General features: G+C 40.4%; 1 protein-coding gene across 2 annotated transcripts in view; it reads left to right on the plus strand.

Annotated features, from left to right (window-relative positions):
- Window positions 1-21,821, plus strand: part of LOC129169182 (gamma-aminobutyric acid receptor subunit beta-2-like) — a 46,484-nt gene extending 24,663 nt beyond the window's left edge. The window contains exons 5-10 of one of the 2 annotated variants that reach the window (XM_054755340.1): window positions 7,089-7,171; window positions 13,597-13,734; window positions 16,578-16,730; window positions 18,771-19,015; window positions 19,670-19,810; window positions 20,738-21,821. In XM_054755340.1, coding sequence (XP_054611315.1) covers window positions 7,089-7,171; window positions 13,597-13,734; window positions 16,578-16,730; window positions 18,771-19,015; window positions 19,670-19,810; window positions 20,738-21,088 — 1,111 coding nt within the window. In that variant the 3' untranslated portion in view covers window positions 21,089-21,821. The remainder of the gene's footprint in view (window positions 1-7,088; window positions 7,172-13,596; window positions 13,735-16,577; window positions 16,731-18,770; window positions 19,016-19,669; window positions 19,811-20,737) is intronic. The other variant, XM_054755341.1, reaches the window with a different exon arrangement.
- Window positions 21,822-22,573: the final 752 nt, after the last annotated feature.

Below are 22,573 nucleotides of genomic sequence, written 5' to 3' on the forward strand. Positions count from 1 at the left end.
CTCCAGTTGCCATGATGACAATGCACTTTGCACACCGCACTGATGCCTCATCAGTTCATTGTGCTAAAATAGGCCTTTGACACTTAAAACTCCATAAACAAGTTATTGAAAACCATAACATCTTAATGGCTATTATGGTAACGCATCGGCACTGCTGGGGGAGACTGAGGAATTAGACAATGATGAGGAGAGGATTAGACACAGATGGTGTTTGTCTTCATTACTCGCCCACTGGCTTGCTGCATTTGTTGGTAGACTCTGCGAGGATACGCTATGCTTCGATTATTTACATTTTTTGAACACCTACAGCAGTGGTCACCAACCTTTTTGAGCACAAGATCCCTGGTCTCGGCTGTGAACCTAGAAACCTAGACACAATGGAACATTTCATGGGCGTTATTAATACACAGTTCAGATGTTCATCCAGCTGGCTGATTTGACTTTGACATAACGTCTGATGTATTGTCTGGTATCTTTTATCACCAACACAGACAGACATAAACATAAAAGCGCATTTCAACAGCAGCTGCCCGGAAGGCTCGAATGTGCCATTGGTCATAAGAAGGACTATTAGCTGCCCTGCAAGGTGCCTGGTGTAAAAAACATGAGGTCCACCCTGAACGGTGCCTACAATAAATATGAACAAAACATTTGGTAATGTACAACAGCGATCAAGGGGCAAAGTTGGCAACTGGTTGTCGACTGCTGACCTACAGTATACAAATTTGTTCAATCCACATTAGCGTGATCGTTCAAATCACTACTCGGTATCAAATATAAAAAAAACCCAAAGAAAGAGAAAAGAAGAGAAAAACATTCCCATCAGCTGGATTGCGTGGGGCACTGGATCAGGCGGTAATTCTAAATTTACCACCGATCGACTCTCAAGGAACCATAAGAGTGTTTCAGAGTCGAATAGCCATGCATCGGAGTGCAAAAAAACAGCATTTTTTAAAATCCAAACTCAAACAAGATGCAGCGGACGTAAACAAATGACGGAAAATATTGGCTGCTAAACAGGGTAAACTGAGTAGAATTAACAGGATTGGACTGACTACAAATGAGACCCAGTCATGTTGAAACTGAACAATAATTAGAAGCTAAAAAGAATCACTGAGGTGATGTTCTACACATAATAAGTTGATTTAAAAACATGGCTGTGATACGAGTGTGAACTAAACAAGCGATCTACTCTCTGTAGTGGCACAGTGCAGATTGCAAGGGTCAGATTATACTGAAATAGACCTCAAATAGGACGAATCATCCCCGAGTCATGTCGTGTCATTCGAGTTAAAACAGGTGACCTACTGTATCGGCCCCAGTGCCGCGAAATCCCAATATGCAAATGAAATACCCAGAATTGCTGGGATTTGCTTGCCCGCGAAGAGCCGAACTTGTGACAAAAGTCGGCACAAAATATTACTTTGGATGAAGGGGTGGATTAGGATAAAATTGGGGGGAAGAAATCCATCACCCTTGACACTCAATATCATGTAAGTAGGATGGCCAGAATTGGGTCAGGAGATCAGTGAGTTGCTCTTATAACAAGGCAAAGCATCCAGCTACTGCACTATACTGCTCCCTAATACGCACACTTATTTCGCTGATATGAATTAATTAAATACAGTTCATGATAATTGGACACTTGTTGTAAAACTAACAAAACAATAATAGTTTGAGAGGCCATGTTTAAGCTTGCCAGAACCTCGCATGGCACTTCTTCCACCATCAGTTTATTTATGTGAATGTAAATGAGAGGCAATATTGCAAAGCACTTTGAGTACCATTAAGGCAGAAAGGCTTTGTACAGGCACAGTCTATTTGCCATTTCTCATCGGATAATAGCTTCATTATGACAACAGACAAACTAGAGGCTTGGCATCCCATCGCGCTAGGTTGCCATGCAACCGAATGACATCGTGCAAAGTGAAACGGGTTGGGTAAATCTACCAGGAAAACGTTACACTTTGTGATAACATACAGTACATTGTTCAAGTCTATTTGTTTGATTAGATCAAACTGTCCACTTGGGAAGCAACACAGGTTGACAGTCAAGCTCACATGCTGTCGTGCAAATGGAGTAGACAACAGGTGGACAGCAAGACACCCCCAATGAAGGAACTAATTAATTGATTAATAATTAATTAATTAATTTAATTTCCATTGATACATTTTGTGTGTTTTTGTCGTCAGCACATTCAGCTTTGTAAAGAACAAAGTATTTCATAAGAATAGTTCATTCATTCAGATCTAGGATGCGTTGTCCACTGGAGTCAGATGTTCACGTTAGCGGCGAGCACTAGCTGCTAGCATGGCTATACTTGTCGTTATAGAATAGATAGAATGTTAAGTGTGTTTTGATACACTGAGAGTTGCCTGCACAGTTAACTGAAGTTTTATAATGGCAAGAGTTCTATTTTAATTACTTTGTGGTAATTACTGTAACTTTTTTTTGTCGTATTTTTAATTTGTTTTTATCTGAACGTAAAGGACGTTGACCAACATTGGAGGTTCTAACTCAGTTTGGTAAAACTGAGCATCATAGTTGGGAAGGTAGTGTATTCTGACAAAGTATTTTTCTATACAGCGTTTTGTATTTTGTGTCTATAAATGTACAGTATATCCCTCGTTTATTGCGGTTAATCGGTTTCAAACCCGACGTGATAAGTGAATTTCTGTAAAGAAGGAGTCCTTATTTAGAAATGGAATCATAGAAAACCTGTTCACCACCTTGTAAATACATTTTTGAACATTATTAGAGCCCTCTAGACATGGAATATGCGTTTTCTGAATGCCTTATATTTGCAATGTACTTCAATTAGCCATTTCTTTGGTGAGAAATATGTAAAATATGCTTACATATGCGTAATAATAGGTTGTAGTCAACCATGACACAGTGATGATTTATTAATATATTTTGAAAAAACTGTGAGAGAGCGAAGCCACGAAATTCAAAGCGCAGAGTGGCGAGGGATGGCTGTACTGCTATTTTTATTGAGGTTAGTACGCCAATCAATATGTTGCTTTTTGACAGTAACTTAAATGATATTCTTATTTTGGATTTGCGTACAAACCCAATATGTAAACCTAAATAAATATTGTAGTGCTGCCTATTTATATGTAAAGTACATCAATATTATTTGTTAACTCTTCACACAAACACAATATGCATACATTGATGAGGTTGTGTTCCATACGCAAATAGTTGATGCATTGTTTGGATGTGATTTTTCATTATGAGACTCCTCAATGGAAATGTAATTGGATGTGTCAAGTCCATTGAAGCAGATAAGAGTGGAATCCAGAGCCAACTGAGAACAAACACATGATCAATATTCACACACATGCTTCCTGTGTATGCCATTGAACTGCAAATTCACATCAAAGATTCATTACGGTGGTTTAAAGGCAGAAAGAACGACAGCGTGCACGACTGACACTAACACTGCACTGTTATTTAAAATCGTAAGTCTTTCATTGACAGCAAATAGAAATTGACTTTAAGGAGCATAATAATAATGCTTAAGAAAAGATTTGTTTCACATTCATTCACTCATTCGCAACATACGCCCATAAAAATGTCTATTTTCGACACACGGCTCGCTCCTCCCCCTCCAAACCCTCCTGCTAGCATCACGTTGACGAACTCTTTCAATTTAGGATCAACATTTGCAATAAAAGTGCCCGTTGGAATTATTAATTTGATTCTAACCAAACCTAACCTTAACTCAAATGTCATTCTTCACTTGGGACGGAAGCTGACAAGCTAAGTGCAAAATACACAATGCAGGTTTAAGCCCTAAATATGCCTCATGGTTAATGATAAAATGTAGGCACTCACCACTAATGAATGATAAAGTAAGATGATCGACAAACATGCATGGAGCCGACTGTGTTGCAATCGCTCCTCGTTTGCTGACCACCTCCTTTTATAATAGAAAGCAATTCAAATACTCCACAATCATCCACAAAGCCAAAATATGGATTGGTTACTCCCCTAATATAATGGTAGGGGCAATACCGACAAAACAGGTGTTATCCAGAGTCAAGTCTCAAGACCACCAGTCAGTATGTGTTTCTGTTCGCCCTCAGTGTTGATGACAGCTAGAAGCTGGAGAGGCTACTTGGCCCTGACATGACCTCACAAGTGTTTTCTATCCAGACAGAGTGTAAATATCAAGGGCCATCAGATCACTGTAACATATGGAGTTCAGCTGGTGTGGTTGGTGACGTCCTCAGGCAGTCACAGCAAGGAAGCATGGGCATCAATTAAAGAATAATGTCAGGTTTTGTTGTTTAAGTGACCCAATTCCGATTTTGTTGCTCCCCATGTAGCCTAGTTTGGTTACTCATTGTCAATCTAAACTACTACACAAAGTTATAAAATAATAACAAATCCCTGCCAACATTGGCAATGCAAAGATATTTACACCAAGACAACCTTAACCTCAGCTGGCCCGTTTTCCCAAAGACGGTGCCAAAGGCACTCAGTTTCACATCGCTGACTTCCATCTTCACACTAAGATCAGAGATTCGCCAGAAAGTAAGCAGCAATTTACTCCTTGGTTAAACACTTCATCACCAGCCGCAAATCCACGCTGAAGGTAGAAATGCTGACAAAGACGGGAGACAAGAAACGGAAAATCCACCCAGCCCTGTCACGGCCAAACACCATTTATTTATCACACCTCAGGTGTGTTATATGAAAAGGCTTGTTGGTCTACAAGGGTGTTATTTGGGACAAACAACAATAACATACAAAAGTATTGGGACAGTAGGCCTTTCTACTTAGATGCTTTTCATCGGACTGTGATGGCTGGATTTTATATTTTATACAGAGCAGTGATATAAGTTTAAATGTATGGCTTGATACAGAATCCAAACAGCAGATCTACAGTACTGATTCTGCTAGCAGTTGTTATTCAAATTTCTAATCATGAATTATGTAGCCTACCGTAAATGATCTAATTAACGCCTCTATTCAATTAACTGCCGGTCTGCTATACTGTAGTTACCGGGTACATGGTCTACAAAAGCAAATAAACGATGTGTTGCGGTAGGTCAAAAAACATTGGCATTAACAGCTGGCAAACTCCCGATGTTCTTTTTATTAACTGCATTTGATGCATCATGAGTAGCCAGCATCCAGCAGCTTTATCTTCCTCTGCATGCGCTTTAAAATGTTGCAACTCAGGTGTTTGTGTAAAACTCCTGCATGTTACACTTGTCGTACTGTTGTATACAATAAACTCATCAGTGGTATTAATGATGGCTGAGTAGTGTACTCCTCACCCTTATTACAACATTGGTTCTGTTAGTGTGTGGTGCGCAATACCATTTAACTTACTAATACTCATGTTTGTGTGTGAAAGTCATGAAAGCCAGCGAGCTAATGTGGTGTGGCAAGGTTGGGGCTTTTTGGAGTTGAATGTACGGGGAAAACATCTCAGGTGGGATCTTCTTGCCATGCCAATAACGTTTGAAGCCACCAGGACCGTCAAGGTTGCGTTGTTTCTCATCAGAGAATAACACTTTCTTCCACCTTTCAATGTCCCATGTTTGGTGCTCTCGTGCAAATTCCAAACGTGCAGTTTTGTGATGGTGAAGGAGACGAGGCCTTTGAAGACGTTTTTTTGTTCTTAAAACCCTTCTCTTGCAGATGCTGTCTGATGGTTATTGGACTGCACTCGGCACCAGTAACAACCTTCATTTAGGCCGAGAATCGCCCCGTGTCTTGACGGACAGCCAATCCAATCCTCCAGCTCAGGTCCAGAGACAATTTTTGGGGTCTATCACTTGACTTTTTTGTTCCATAACCCTGAGGGTCTTACTGCGTCCAACCTCAGTAGCAATGGGGCGCTGCGAGAGGCTTTGTTTATGCAGCTCAACAACAACTTTTTTGCCTTTGCCATCAAGAGATCATGACTGTGTGAATACCTGACAGATCCAAATGTTTGCCTCAGTTTTCTTTTAAAGGCTGTGGGCTTCAACTTTTGATTGATTTGGCTACAATTAGAACATTTACAGTTGTTGTTGGCTTTTGTGTGGTTTCAACCATTGGCTTTGAAAGACAAACATGAGCAAAGTACTGTAGTGTTCCATCATTGCTTGATTTCACATGAATGGCAACTGAGTATCCATGCAGCAAATTTAAGCACTTTTGTTCTCAATCTTGGAAGAAGGAGTCCAGTCGGGGCGAAGTGATTATCTTTGCACTTAGACTCGGGATGAGCTTCTCCACTGGCACACATTTATCTGTGTTGTCAGGTGTGCTTACGTGAATACCCACCGTGCCGCGCTGCTCAGCGGCAACTCCCTCGCACACAAGAGCAGAGTCAGGGGAAGAATGGAAGGCTATTACTCACAGCCTCATCCTTATGTTCTCCGCACAAAGCCTGATGGACAACAGAAGTGTATCGACTGACTCATGGTTGGCTCTTGTCATCATCATCCTACCTATCCGGGCGTCTCTATTCTGCAGTGACGTGATGGCTACTATGGCGACAGTCATGCATGGATGATAGGGGTGGACTATTACAATGTTGGCTCACGACTTCATCCATCAAGAGGATCCTATCTTCTGGAATCAAGAGAGTTCGGCTGCAGGGTTCACCCTTGGGTCTCGCTGTCCTCTTTCCCTGAAGCTTGCGTGTCAATATGTATCAATCTCAAAGAGGTCATCCCACTTGAAATGAAGATAACTATCTGTTTAGATGTATTGACCTTTTTCGCTTATCCACAGAGCACACCATCGGTTCCTACCTCCCTGTGACCTGCAGTTTAAAACAAGGTGTCATTTTCAGTCAGTCGCTGTTGGCCTGTTCCAAAAAAACATGTTTTTATTTGTTTGTTATCTAAAAACCTAGGAGTAGCCAGGGAGGGAGATTTGACATCTGTCTACCACTATTCACTCACTAGTCAAGGGACCACCAAAGGGATTTGAATTTTGTGTCTTTTAAAATTGCATCTGGCCGCTTAAAGATACTTTTAAAAGGGTCAAACAAGGCGAGCAAGAAAAATCTGTCTGGGTTACACTCAAAACTGTTGATGGTATTTTTACTTGTTTTGTTTGTGATATTGCTTTTTAGGATCACAACCACTGCTGCTTGTATGATGGACCTCAGACGCTATCCACTGGATGAGCAGAACTGCACACTGGAGATTGAAAGTTGTAAGTAATTGTTTCCGTTTTTCATGATTGGAATTTTGTATGTAGAAGTTGAAAATGTGATTGCTTTGTTTCAATTCCAGTGACTTTTTCTTTTTAGAATTATAGTGAAATTATAGTTGAAAACAATTGTTGGTCGACCCTCGATTATTTTCGGATCTGGAAACAAGATGTTTCGGGCATGCAAGTGAAAACATCCCTGCTATTGGTAAAATGTAACAACAATAAAACACTCGATGTTGGGCTTTGTTTGAATTTGAACGATTCCCTTGGATTCCGCTTTTAAGAGACAGGGTCATAAAGGTTTGCACTAACCAGGGTTCTTTTTGGATGAAATGTCTCAAACATGCACTAACCTGGGTGCAGAATATCAAACAACTTGTAAAAGGTTTGCCTATGAAAAGTACACAGGCCAACGTATTAGTACAAGTATACTTTGTTTGCTGCCTCAGTGTTGGTATGAGATATTTTTTATGACACCCTTATTTTATTACCACAAGTAAAGAGGTTGTGGTGCACAGTGCTCTTATTTTGAAGTCTGGAAGTGTGCTGTATAAGTTGAGAAGGTCTCTTGACTGTTGCTAAACGAGACACGCTGGGCACATAAATAAACTTGCATCCTACAGCCGTGGGTTCCGTCCTTTATTTACACCAAACTTCCACGGCATCAGCAGGCATCCTGAAACCGTCGGTAGCATTGGCATGAGACGGACATTTTTTCTGAACTTTCAAGACTCACAGAATATTGAGTTTTCGGACTAAATAAACATTGAAACTATCTAAAGAAACCTTAGATTCTCGTCTTTCATCAGAAAAAAAACGTTTGTATCTAGCCTTTTTGGGTCTTTAGATATTGGCGGTAGAACATGGGGTAGTTTCAGCAAAAACACCTGATTTTGACCAAAAAACAGAGAAAACTAAGTTTTTCTGCAGAGAAGCAAATTCAAGCAGAGTGACGGTGGGGTCTGCAGGATGTGGGGATGAATCCCTGCTGACAGATCCAGACGCCATCCACTCATCAGAAGAATCAGGGTCGGGTTCTGAGTCACCCGACTCTGAAGTGCTTCCGGTGTCAGTTTCCAGTGTCGCGCCACACGGCTCAGCAACGCTAACCACTAGTGTGTTGCTTCGGCTGCCATTGTCAACTGCATTTGTGTCTACGTCACCTACATCACCCATGTCACCTCTATCTTTCGCGATCGCGTCACTACTAAAGACAGATCCGCCGCCAGACAAGCTCTGCGACAGTGTTAGCTGCCTGTATTTTTTGTCTCCGCTCGATTTCTGCATGTGTTTCGCCATTTTCCTCTCTCAACCCACAATCCGTCTACTTCATAGACATTCTATCGCTGCCGATCGGAGGAAAAGAGAACTGTTGCCCCCTACTGGGACAGAAATACATTTCCTACAAGTCAGAAATTCACACACAAGATGAATAAGACTTTGATCAGTAGCTCCCACAAAAAAAAGCAAAAAAGGTCAATAGACGTCTTTGGCAGTCAACATTACTTTTTGAAAAGACGTCAATAGACGTCTTGGCAGTTAAGACTTAATAGGTTCTATTGTACATTTCATTTCCGACATGAAATGTACAATAGACATATTTTTGGCAATAGTTTTTGTTAAAAACCAAATCCTATGAAAACCAAGGTACTACTGTATATCATCGGAGAGACTCAGCATGATGGACTTCGCAAAAATAGCAAAGGGAAAAACACCCCTGAGCAGTAGTTAAAATTTCATAATCTTGGGTAATTCTTTTTTATTAATGGTGAAAGCTAACACACGACATCTGCCGTTTGTTCTGTTTGTCAATGATGCGTGTGTAATCCAAGACTCAAACAGTCGACTTTACATCAGGGCAAGGGAATACCGTTGCATCCATTATTAAAATGTGTTTTAACCCCGAATGTTCTCGGTCACTGTGTTACAAAACGCCACTGTACGGTGTTACTCAGGTGCCCTCACTACAACAGGAAGCTGTTCCCTGTTAAAAGATGTCACATTGACTTGGCGAGTACAGCAGCTGTGCACCTTTTTAATAAATCATGAAAAGTGTAGGGTCACTCATCCGTTTAACGCTGGAAACTACACTTTGTCTTTTTGATTAGCTTTAGCACATGTGCGATTGCAGAGGGCTCTTCAGTGCAGTAAAATTTAAAGTACGCTGACAGGAAAGGCGACTCGCAAATGGAGACAAACTTGCCTTCATGAAATACACATATCAGTGTTATTTCTGAGTACAGCCAGCGCACACCAAGACTCCTCTACCGTCAAAATGAAAGTATCATTTCATTAATGTTTCCCTACCAAGTAATAGTTATATTTTCTGCACCACCGACCCACATCATATGGAGGGAGCCACTTCCACTTTCTCTCTATTGCTATCTATGTCTTATTTATTTAGTTATTTTCTTATCTTTAGATGTTCCGTCCCTTCCCGGGCATGCAGCCAGCCGCAGCCTTTCTGCACGCTGCAGAAATACGAGAGACATTTTTAATTGGAGGCCAGGATTAACATAAAAGTCACTTTGAACTGCATGGAATCAAAACTGAATCCTCAAGTTGAGCCATCTCAGCTCGCAGCGGAGTGTTAGAAAGAAGGCAGTTAGTAGTTCAGGTGCTATTTTTTGCCGCTTTAAATGTGACCACGCATGCATTCATATGCATTGGACCGAAATGCAAACTGTTTATTTTAAGCGGGTGCATTCAGTTCCGGTAAATGAATGTCTCAGGTAGTCTAACGCTGCAGCCAGGCATGAAGGACCATTTCAAACCCAATTTACACATCAAATTCCCCTTCTACTGAAATGACATTGAACTTCCAACACAGTGTTTTAAAGTTTTCAAGAATAATCATAACACAGATGAGTGTTGAAGGAAAAATAAAGCCTCCAGTGACCACTCACGGTATTGCGTGCGTTGCTGAATAGGTTTTGTTTTAAAATGCTCATGTCACCAAAATACATGTGAATCTTGTGAAATCTTCCTGTTTTAGATGTGTGCTCAAATGTTGGTATACTGTGTGTACCATTGTTTCGTCACTAAAACCAGTCTCCTTTTGGAGACTGGAGAAGGAGGAGGAAGTGACATTGCCTCAAAACCCTCCCACTCGGAACTAGCAACGGAATACATGAAACAGAATGTATTTTTTGTTGATTTTCTATTGTTATTATATATTCTTTTATATTATTCACCCTCGTTGTGTGGAAGGCGTTTGCTCAAACACTCGGGCAGGAGTAAGCCTGTTCACATTTCCAAAAGACGCCATTTCGGCACATTTGGAGGACAGCTGTTTTGACGTCGTGCCTCGGATAAAGGAACGTTTGGGACTGAATATTATTACTGGACGGTGCTTCCACCTCCAGCTTCCCCCAACTATCTTTCCTGGACCAATACTTTGGGAAACACAAGCGCGGACGCAGATGGAAATAAACAAAAGTCAAAGACACAAAGTCCAAAACTGGTAAAAAAGCGTGCCAAAAGATCAAAGTTAAGATGCTGCGTTTCATTGTTTTTATGTTTTAATGAGGGCATCTCCTTTTTACACTTGTATGAAAAATGTGTGAGGGACATCTGCGACTCACCTTTGTCACTTTTAATGTTTTTACTTCTTAGTATTAATTGGGGTTAACTTATTTTTACACTTGTATGGCAGCTATGAATGTTATTTAAAAACAAATGTACACTTAATAAAGGTTTAATTACAGATATGAACAAAACAGAAAGTGTACTATACAAGCTGCCAGTGTTTTCCCACTGCGCCATCCTTCTTTGACCATTAAAACAAATCAAGAGACATCATTTAATAGGGCTGATAAAAAAGCCTGGAGTCAGATGCAGACAGGGAGATATGCCAAAAGTCCCAGTTTAAAAAAAAAGCTCTACTGTTGTACTGCTATCTCCACAGATGGAATCATGACATTTTTCATTTCATTTTGGCCTGCTGGCGCTCCCAGATTTGGGGAAACTATGGCTACCATTTTCTCTTCCCGGAATGATGGGGTTAACTTCCTGTTCCGTTATTTCTAAGATGTACTCTCTCTGTTAACATCATGCATGAGATGTTAAGAGTCAAGTTTCTTTTCTTGGAGGCTGGAGGCTGCCAACCCCTGACTTTGATCAAAAAACATATCTGCTTGCACTCACGAGGGGGAACTGTGGCATGTTTTCTGAGGAATTGCTAGGAAAGGCTGTGATCTATTCACCAGTTTTATAGTATTTTGCCTCGCCATGAGCATCTCGGTATTCCCTTGAAGGGAATTTTGAGTCACTTTCAGTGGGGACACATGAGAAGAAACCACATGACTTTATCACATCAATTGCTAATTTCGAGATGTCTCTGTATAGTCAGTAAAAGTGGACTGGTCGAGGCAGACTTTGAGCTCTTTGAGCTCTGCTTGAGGTTTCTTTCTCCAAGGGAGTTCAGAGTGCTTACTCATGCATTGTTCTAGACCTTCTCCATATGGGAAGTGTCTGGAGATAAACTCTCTTCTGAATTGAAGCTACATACAGTGCATGCAATTGACTTGTGATAGGTTGAACATATATAATGTAAGTGTTCCGCAAGTAGCCGCTAAGGACAACTTTTGAGATGTAGATTAAGCAGAACAGTGCTGTTCATTAAATGCATTGAGGGGGTACACTCGAATGCAGCGAGCCCTGAGTGGGGCTTTCAACAAGAGGAACGAGAGATGTTGTGTCAGTGAGTGTGCGAGGGTGTTCAAAGCAGCCAATGAAGAGTCAGGTTTAATAATTCATTCCATCTAAATAGGTCAGTCAAGACTTAATTAAGGCGAGCAGGCGCAATGGAGGGAACAGCGGTGAGGTAGAAAGGTAGACTGTGAGACAAATGACCACATACATACTGAACATATTCATGCAGTCCTTTTCTAGCTTCTTATCAGCAGCACTAGGTATAATAACACACACACAAATACAATAAAGTTAAAATGATAGACCAGCATCACTAATCATATAGTTGCATGTTGCCATACTAATCGGTTTTACGATGCACGGAACGATATTCATTTGTTTATCATGAGGAAGTGCATGGCACGTCTGTGTCATTGCCAATGAGGAGAACCTTACAGTATAATCCTTGTGAAAGGAGGATTAATTCAAGGGCTGTTGTATTAAACTGCATTGCAGAGTGACTGTGCTGTATATGCGCACTCTGTAAATTGATTTAACTGAATTGCATGTAATTTCTGCAGGGTTTCAATAATAAACCACCCTCAGCATGCACTGGACCAGCTTTCATGGTCTAATGAGAATTTCTTTATTGCCTTTCTTAAAGCAGCGTTTGTCCTCAGATGTAACTAGAGTAGCATGTTACTCAATAATTTATTACGGGAGCCTGCTGGCCACTTTGCTGCCCATGTCTCCACTGATTTGGCTAAAATGAGAGCAAAAGAGGGAATAACTTTAGGTCAGATGAATATTAATGTTCTCTTGTCCCTTTCAAGGATTCGACTCTGCATGAAAATGGATGCCATGTTGGGTTATTTAATCATTTTTTTTTCTTCGGATGTTAATAATTTAGTTTCACAAGGGACAAAACATAATAGGCTGACTCATAAATTTAGTCCCATGTACTGCATACATACATACAGTTAAGGGGTTTCCTCAGCTACTATACATAAGTAATGCTGTATGTTTAACATTACTTCATTATTTATTAGGCTTTTCCACAATCCAGTCAAACGGCAGCATCAAGGCATTAGCGCATGCTTTGTTCGGGGGTAACTCGAAGGTGGTTGTTTAAAATCATAGCCTAAAAGTGCTAATAGATTATTTAAGCGCACATACCCCCGATGACACATGACAAGACTTCCCAACAGGGGTGTCCTTGCAATTACTACACTTAAAAGACAGTTATCGTGAATAAAGTATTTTTAGGAAAATAATCTTTTCCAGTGTTTATGTTCAGGCAAATCACGTAAATGATAGTAATTGTCACATTTTTTGTAAAATTATCCAAATAGAAGGAAATGTCACTAATTTGTGCAAAAAGTCCCGATACGGAAAATTGTCCTAATAAGGGAAATTTCAAAATTTGCTGCAAAGGTCCAGATAAGGAATATGTCCAATTACCTCCAAATGTCCCAGTGAATGGACAACACCAATATTTCATCAAACTGTCTCAATAAAGAGACAAAATATGCTCAGTATGTTTGGGGAAATGTCCACATTTTAACTTAATGGCCTAATGAAGGGAAATATCAAAAATTGATCTAAATGTCACAATAACGAAAATGTTTAAATAAGGCCAAATAAGGGAAGATCAAAAATGCGGATGTCCAGCTGGTGAGTGTCCTCGTGAAGGGAAATATGGTATGATAGGCATAAATGATGGTTTCAAAGAGAAAGTGGTCTACAAACCACTTTTACTTCAAGTAATTCCTGCCCCTTGTGTCCCCTCTCAGATGGTTACACAACAGACGACATCGAGTTCTACTGGCGGGGCGGCAACAATGCCGTGACCGGGGTGGACAGGATTGAACTGCCGCAATTCTCCATTGTGGATCACAAGCTCATCTCCAAGAATGTTGTCTTCTCCACAGGTGATGAGTTTGAACGGCGTGAACAATAATGATGGCAAACGAGTCTGCTGTGACAGGCACAGCAACAGCAACTAGGGATGGGCATAACGAAAGAGTCATTGATCATTAAAGATTTTTGATTGACTATGGAATATAAGATTTTTAATCAGAGAAATGCTGCATGTTGTCAAATGCCCACCAGCAACAATGCCGTTTGTTGCATTAAAAAGTAATACGCACCTGATCAAAATTTTAGGACCAGTTGCAGTTGGACGATTTTGCACTGTTGGATCTTCAGGAGGTTCTACGTAGAGCTTCAAAATACAAAGAGAAGAAACAGGAGTGAGACATTTTTTGATTGAGCAATTTACTGCAAACAACCATTAAACTGAAATAGACTGTTCATCAGCTGATCAAAAGTTTAAGACCATAGTTTAAAAAAAAAAAAAAACAGAACACAGAAAACAGAATAGAAATACAATTTTCAAAAAAGGACTCATTAAAGAGAGCCGCACGGTGGTGTAGTGGTTATCATGTTGGCCACACAGTCACAGTCAGGAGATCGGGAAGACCTGGGTTTAAATCTCCGTTGGCCATTTCTGTGTGGAGTTTGCATGTTGTCCCCGTGTGTGCGTGGGTTTTTGTCCGGGCACTCCGGTTTCCTCCCACATTCCAAAACATGCATGTTAGGTTAATTGGCGACTCCAAATTGTCCATAGGTGTGAATGTGAGTGTGAATGGTTGCAACCAGTCTGGTGTGTGCCTGACTGTCGCCCGAGGTCAGCTGGGATGGACTCCAGCATACCCCCACGACCCTAATGAGGAGAAGCGGCATGGAAAATGGATGGATGGACTCATTAAAGAGTAGTTGCCAGTGTTTCCAGGAGGCTAGTGAGAATGTTGCCCCAGGTGGTGAAGATGGCTTCACGGAGGACATCCACCGTCCATTTTTGTAAACGTCCGTGGATTTAGATCAAGGGATGGTCCAAAAGAGTGGAAGAAGTCCTTTGTGAATTGCAGTGTTGAAAAAACACAGTCATTACCACGCAGACGAGGGCCTTCAGTCATGAAGGATGCCCCCTGCAACCTCCCCACATAGCCAGATGCCGTTTGACGCCCCTCCACAACCTGAAGCTCCATTGTTCCATCGAAAGAAAAAGCACCCCAGATCATGATGGCGCCCCCTCCACTGTGCCATGTGGAAAACCTTTCGGGTTTGATCTCATGCCATGCCATCAGGACCGTCAAGGTTACATATTCATCACAGAAAAAAATTTTCTTCCACCTTTCAATGTCCCATGTTTGGTGCTCTCGCCAAATTCCAAACCGGCAATTTTGTGGCGTTGAAGATGGCGAGGCCTTTGAATACGTGTTTGTTCCTAAAATCTCTCGTAGATGCTGTCTGATGTTTATTGGACTGCACTGCACAGCAACAGCCTTCATTTGGGCAGAGGATCGTCCCGTGTCTTGACAGACAGCCAAGATTTTTTTTGCCAAGATTTTGTTTTTTAAAGGCCGTGGTCTTAAAGTTTGATGAACAGCCTATTTCAGTGTAATGGTTGTTTTCCAATAAATTGTTTACTCAAACATTGGTCTCACTCCCATTTCCGCATTTTTTGCATTTTGAAGCTCTACTTAGAAACCCCTTAAGATCAACAGTGCAAAATGCAAATTCTTGCAATTCTTGTCTGGTCTGATCTTTTGATCAGGCGTGTAGCTCTATACATAATGATTGTAATGCACCTTTTTGCCATTTAAAACATCCTTATTATGAAAGCAGGGAAATTCCCTTTAGAGGTTGCATGTATGGATCTGGAAAAATCTGCGCTAATTGCTTGTACTATGCCATGTAAGGAGGAAAACATTCATACAGAGTTTATATCAAGAGCTACCCTCCGAGATGTAAGACACTATGACTTATTTAAAAGCAATAAACAAAAAGAATGTTGTCTGATACAATGAAATATTCATACCTCACACACTTTCATATTCATGAGTTGGTCGTGCAAGCACGCAACGTGTAAACAGGACAGTGGTTTTGCTTTTTCTGGGGTAGCCAGAGCAATGAACGAGAAAGAAATATTAGCAGAGTAAAAGGTGCTTGTCGTATCTAAAAAGGGGTGCCATGCACCCTAACTCCATTAATAACAATGTTTGTGTTGGTACCATTAATAAACTCCATATGGAAGGCGGGTGGGGGGGATTCCCTTTTAACATGATGTCAGTGGAAGGAGTGACCCTGAGATGGCTCAAAGCTGCAAACATCAGCATACCATATGTACTTGGGCATTTATCCAACACAAGTGTCAAGTTTACATGCAAGGAGAGCCAATGTCATTTTAACTAATGAGTCACACGTACAGTACTTGTATGGCTTTGCTGTGTCATTTTTAACCTGCAGTGTTTTCTTACCCTATGAACTTAAACCTACAGTGACTCATGTTTAGCTTAGCTAAATTAAATAGGGGAACCATGCCATGGCTTGACAGACTTAGTGCATTCTATCCCTTTAGCCCTCTGCTGTCTCTGCATGACTTTCAAGTAAATTGCAATTCAGTGTGACACTCGTCAGGCCTTTTGCGTGACATTTCCCCATTTAGCTATAATTCAGTTAAAGCCAATCCTGATCAAAATACATCCAATTCCCTAAAGAGCATACTGTTGTTTTCCATTGAAAACCATGTAATCACTGCATCAAAAATGGGCTTGACCCTCACGGATCCCTATTTTAACATGATGTTTAAGACGAGCTCATCCAAAGCACTTCAACACTACAACTCCAAAAACTAGCCTGTCAACTTTAATACAGATCGGATGATGGAGTACTGATTGTTCCTTCCTTTGCCACTGCCAACTCTCTGTAGGCGCGTATCCTCGCCTGTCCTTGAGCTTTAAGCTGAAGAGAAACATCGGGTACTTCATCCTGCAAACATACATGCCTTCAATCCTCATCACCATTCTCTCCTGGGTCTCCTTTTGGATCAACTATGACGCGTCTGCTGCCAGAGTAGCTCTAGGTAAGTAACTTCTGTGGTGGCACCACCAAATAAAGCAAAATGCTAATCCTAGTTATGCTCACTGAGCTAAAATCTTGCAAGAGCTTGAGCAACATCATGCAGGATCGTGGTACAACTGCATCTTTTTTATGTGGCTAAAAATGACTTACCCCTTTTCCGCTGTGACTGATTCAGAGCTTTGTTGGAGCTGGTCGTAGTTCCACAATTGGTTTGTACAAAAGGGGTATTTTTTGGTTCAACTCTGGGTCCAAAAGCTTGCTGGGCCAAGTGAGCAAACCAGTTTGCAGAACGAGGTGGGCGGGGTTACCTAAAAAAAAGTCCAGGAATTACCTCCATCTTTATTACATTGCATTCCAACTCTTAACAATGGAAAACAATGGAAAACATGGACACCAGAAGAAACCTGCTGTCTCTTGTCCATTTGGACATTCGAAGAAGTCCAGAAGAAATTTGAAACAGCGACAAGAACCCTGCCGATACTGGAACAAACCCCAAGCTTGCAACGTGCAATCTATATGTTCAAATGTGTTGCATTTTGCACCTTAATTTTTACATTTTTGTACCTTTATATTTATATTGTTACCTGTAAATAATGTGCAGTGTCAAGGACTATAGTGAGTTGTGTGTTTTGATTAAAAAAATGATCAACACTTGAAATGCCCTGTTATTTACTGATTGGAGGCGTAAGCCCTGTGACGTAATGACACGGCTCCCCAGGACAATGGAAAATGAAACTGGTGTCGGCGTCAACAGCACCAGGTGCTCATTGAAAAGAGCGATCAATAAAACCAGGAAAAGTCGCTAGATATGTTGTTTGAACAGAATCTAGAAGGGTCTGAATACTGGCTAAGTTGGCAACACTGACCCATCCTGCTATGTCTTCTTATTCTCTGGTAGACCAGGAGCATATGAGGTGTGTTAAGAAGCAGAGTTACGATGCCATCTACTGCACGGTGTTGGAATGACAATTTACATTCACAGTCCCATTATAATGGGACATGTAGCGCCAAATTTATTTGGGGCTGGCCGCCACAAATAAATGAACGCATGAGAACCACTGAGTAGTACTCATCATCCTAATACTCATCACTTTAAAAAACATCACGTTTTAATAAACACCCCAACAGAAAACAACAAAAACAACAGTATAACGATTGATGACTGGGTTGATTGCATACTTGGAATTTTCTCCCTCAGCCTCGATTATGTAAATTAAAATGCATCTTAGGTGGTTCCTAGCGTTCTCTCACTGTTTACCGCAAGTCCCCTGTCTCCTTTTGACCTGACATTACCCAACCCAGCTTCATCCATCTATCCATCTACCCATTTCTCGCTTTAGTCGACAAGGCAATTTCGCTGATTGAAGACTGAGCTGCATTTAGTGATTTGGGGGTTGGGCGGTGGTCAGGGGCATCTATGGGATTTAATGAAAAGAAAAAGGTAATGCCTCATAATGGAAACGGGTCAGCAGAGTTGAAAAAATGTTTAGTCACCCCTCAATCTATATGAGATTCAGGGGGCTTTCTTCTGACCTTGTTTTTAGACATTAAAATATTTGCTTGCTGCTTGGTCCCTTTCTGGGCGATGGTCAGCTGACAGCTTTGTGACAGAGGTATAATAATTTGGTGAGTGTTACCTTATGGTCATGCAACAACACTGTTATGTAATGGTTATAAAACTATGGGGCATGTCAAACAGATGCAGATTTCTTGCACTACAACCAAGACTGAGAATTGAAATGCAAGATCAATCTAAGTAATCACCACCCCCAAAGCCTTTTCTCAGCGGGAGTTCACTGCTAATGAACAAGACCAGGATTGACATTTAAATTTCAAAACAAGTGTAATATTCGCTGGTCTCTCAATGCAAGGTTTAAAGACAGCCACTCAGGTTTACAGATTCTGACAGGATCGATAAAGCAAAGACGTGGCATCTAATCGACAACTACCCCGATATTCCATTTCCACTGCATCACTGCAATTACTAATGATCAGATTTAGATTTTTAATTTTTTTTTAACCATGATGATTTTTTTGCCAGGTATTACCACGGTGCTGACCATGACTACCATCAACACCCATCTGAGAGAAACCCTCCCCAAAATCCCATATGTCAAAGCTATCGACATGTACCTCATGGGATGCTTCGTCTTTGTGTTTCTGGCCCTCCTGGAGTACGCACTGGTCAACTACATCTTCTTTGGAAAAGGCCCTCAGCGTCAGAAGAGGGCTGCCGAGAAGACGGCTATAGCCAACAATGAAAAGATGAGAATGGATCCAAACAAGGTAAGACTAGTAGCGGAATTCTGAGTTGACTTTTATCCCAAAATAATTATTTTCATGTCGTTAGTCATCAAAATATCAGCGGAATTATTAAACTGCAACCAAAATATTGGCTATCCTTTGCTCCCATCATCACCATATGCAGTAAAGTTTTAAGACCTCCACAAGTTGAATGTAAACAAAAAACATGGCTGATCATATCAATCTTTGGCTATCTTTACTTTGTCATTTTTGCTGTCATTTCATCTATTTTGATAGTATCGGAGAGAACTGTGTGTCCTTACGGGCACCACCATTTTTGTGTGACGTCAGACTACTGCATATTGGCTAAATTGGGGTAGATCCCAATCAAAGTTCTTAAATGTCCCATTTTCTGGAATGTAGCAATGGAGCTGCCTTTGCTTTTGCAGAATGTGAACCCAAAATAGCCACTATAACATGTGTACAGTGATGAAAATAACATATTAATCCTGTCAAATCGAGCCAAGGCAAAACAAGAATCCTCTGAGAAGCAATTCACATAGCTGGTGTCGTTATTTGTGAACCGGAGGAACAATTATTGCATAAACTGCACGTTGCCAACTTAAAGCCGCCTACACAAGCAAAACTCCATCCCAGTACTTGCTCGGTAACCATGGTGTTCGTGTGCGCTTGCAGTGGCTGGTGGGCAATGTTGTCGGCCGAGATGACACCTTGTATGCAAGGATGAAACAAAGGGAGCACGATGTTCATGACTCAATGTGGGAACCGATTTTTATGGATGATACGGCCATTGGACTCGGCGACCAAAAGAATAAGGTAAAAAAAAAAAATGATGCAGTGTTTTAGCTGGACTTATTTTATGGGCTGCATGGGGTTGCATCTACATCTATCTACATAAAAAAACAACTTCACTATGACAGAACGTAAAGTACGTCATTTTTTTGGTAGCTTTATTTTCGAGACAGAGAAAGCAAAAAAAAAAAAAATCAGTTGTCCCTCACCACATCACGGTTCGAATTCACGGTTTTAAATTATCACGTTTTTTGAGAAATATATTAATTAGTAAATCATGTTGTTTCGTGGTTGAATATGTCCTATCATTAGTAAAAAAAAGTACGCATATTTGAGCAAATACAAATACAAATATAAGGCATTCAGATGTATTCCTATGTAGTATTCTACACTGGTCACAAGGTGTCACTATATTTGGTGAGGCACACAAGCATCAGACTTGATCGCCGGAACAACAGGCTTTTATTGCAGGTTTGAATTAACTCACAGCAGGCACAGTAATAATAATAACATAATAGTGGCCGTAATCCACTCTTAGCTAAAACTCCACTCTGAACCCCTGACGTCACTTCCTGTCCTCCACACGTATGGAACACATTTATAGCAACACACACAAGCACAAGTCTTATTTATGTCTTAAATGGCTTATTTTCTCTTATTATGTTTACTATATTGGGTAATACAAGCGTAAAGGTGACTATGGGGTGTTATTACATGGCTAGTGGGCTATAATCGTTTTTAGAAGGCGGTAAACAGTAAAAATAGTTGAATTATAAATAAGGAATCCTACTGCGGAGAATTTCACTCATCACAGTTGAATTTGGAACCAATTAACCGTGATAAACGAGGGATTACTGTATATGAATATGCAATCGATTAAGGGGGGAATCATTAAAAATACTGTTGCATTTTACCGATAAGACCATAGCCAAACTTGATGTTTCCCTTCAGCAGATGGACCAACATGAAAACATTTTGCTGAGTACTCTCGATATCAAGAACGACATGGGAATTACAGAGCTAGCTCTGGGTCTGAACGACCCCCGGAACACCATGCTCACGTACGACAGCTCCACACTACAATACCGCAAAGCAGGGCTGGCCCGTCACAACTTTGGCCGAAACACATTGGAGCGCCATATGACTCAGAAGAAGAGTCGACTAAGGAGGCGCACCTCGCAGCTAAAGATCAACATACCAGACTTGACTGATGTCAACTCCATAGACAAATGGTCGCGGATGATCTTCCCAACTGTCTTTTCCTTCTTCAACATTGTTTACTGGCTTTACTATGTCAATTAAAAGGGAGGACAGCAGAGAGAAAAATGAATTCAAAATGTTGCTAATTTCTTCTATGTATTTCATGTAAGTATTTTATTTTTGTGTCTTGTAAAACTGGACTGACGCACTACAACCAGGACTGGATACATCATGTCTTGGAATGCCACATTTGCTGACTTACACATGAAAACCTTACAGAGGGAAGATAAAACAAAAGGTGCCTGTGATAAAATCATTGTTTAGAATTTACACGTATTGGATTTTCATCCTGTTTTTGTAATTATTAGTTGCAGTACACTCAGTTATTGCCAAAAGATGTACATGTTGAAAAATCAATTCAGTATTCTTTTATTATTTTGACAGTTTAGACATGGTGAAACAAGTATCAGGTCGTCTGAGATGTGTACTATTACATTTTTTTAATGTTATTAATAATAATTAATTCTAGACTAACATTTTTGTAAATACATGTTTCCGGACACTCCTTATTTACCAACAAAAATAATTATAATATATGTATGACTAAGCTTTGAAAAATTCATGAAATAAAATTCATGGCGAACAATACTTCATTCATTAGTATTTCTGTAAAGACGCGTAACCGCATACTAGAAGCGCTAACAAGTAAAGGAAGTAGTTGCATAAAAAGCACATACATAAAAGCACAAACCTCAGCTAATAACATTCATTTCTAAAAGTGATGACTTTTTCCTCTTGTTGACAAGACTGTGAATAAACCATATCATTGATAGAACAGTAGGCTCATATGTTGGTAATTATATTATTTCAAAATATACAGTATATTGCAGTGTACTTTTGCATTCACAAGGGGAATTTTATAAAACATTTTGCACACAAGACGCCAAAAGCCATAGAGGCTGCACCATTGTTCTCACGTCGCTGCTTATAAAGCTCTAATCAACTCGTACATCGGTAGAACACGACTGATTTTAAATCATTCACAACTACAATCGAAAAATGTATTCAACATTTTGAGGAAACATGTTTTTTTTATTTACTTAAATATTTTTTTGGGGGGGGAAATTAAATACCTCAGTGGGGCTTTAATACATAAGTGTCCATAATAGTGTTCCTAATACTTTTGTTTTTAATTGTACCACTATAAATATAGAAGTAAATCTGAAATACCTTCCAAAACTAACACGTTCATCTGCAATGTAAACGTTGACCCTTTGACTTGGCGATGGTATAATTTATGTCTGAATGGGGATTCAATTTGGCCACATTCATTACTCCTTTGTGTCTTCGAGGGGGTTTTGTGTGTCGGTTTGTAACAGAATCACACCAACGATCAGGTAAATTTTGGGGGTTTACCGAAAACAAGAAAGATGTGTTCATCCAGATTGTGTGTAAGAGAGCACGTAATATTTCAGGTGTCGACGAAAACACAGCCACAATGCACTGCATGCTTAGAAATGACTAGCATCCCAATCAATTTCAGTCACTCACTTGTTTCTGTAATAGAGTTTTAACTCTACGAAATTT

This window comes from Dunckerocampus dactyliophorus, chromosome 16, assembly GCF_027744805.1.
Source record: "Dunckerocampus dactyliophorus isolate RoL2022-P2 chromosome 16, RoL_Ddac_1.1, whole genome shotgun sequence".
NCBI classification, from domain to species: Eukaryota; Metazoa; Chordata; class Actinopteri; order Syngnathiformes; family Syngnathidae; genus Dunckerocampus; species Dunckerocampus dactyliophorus.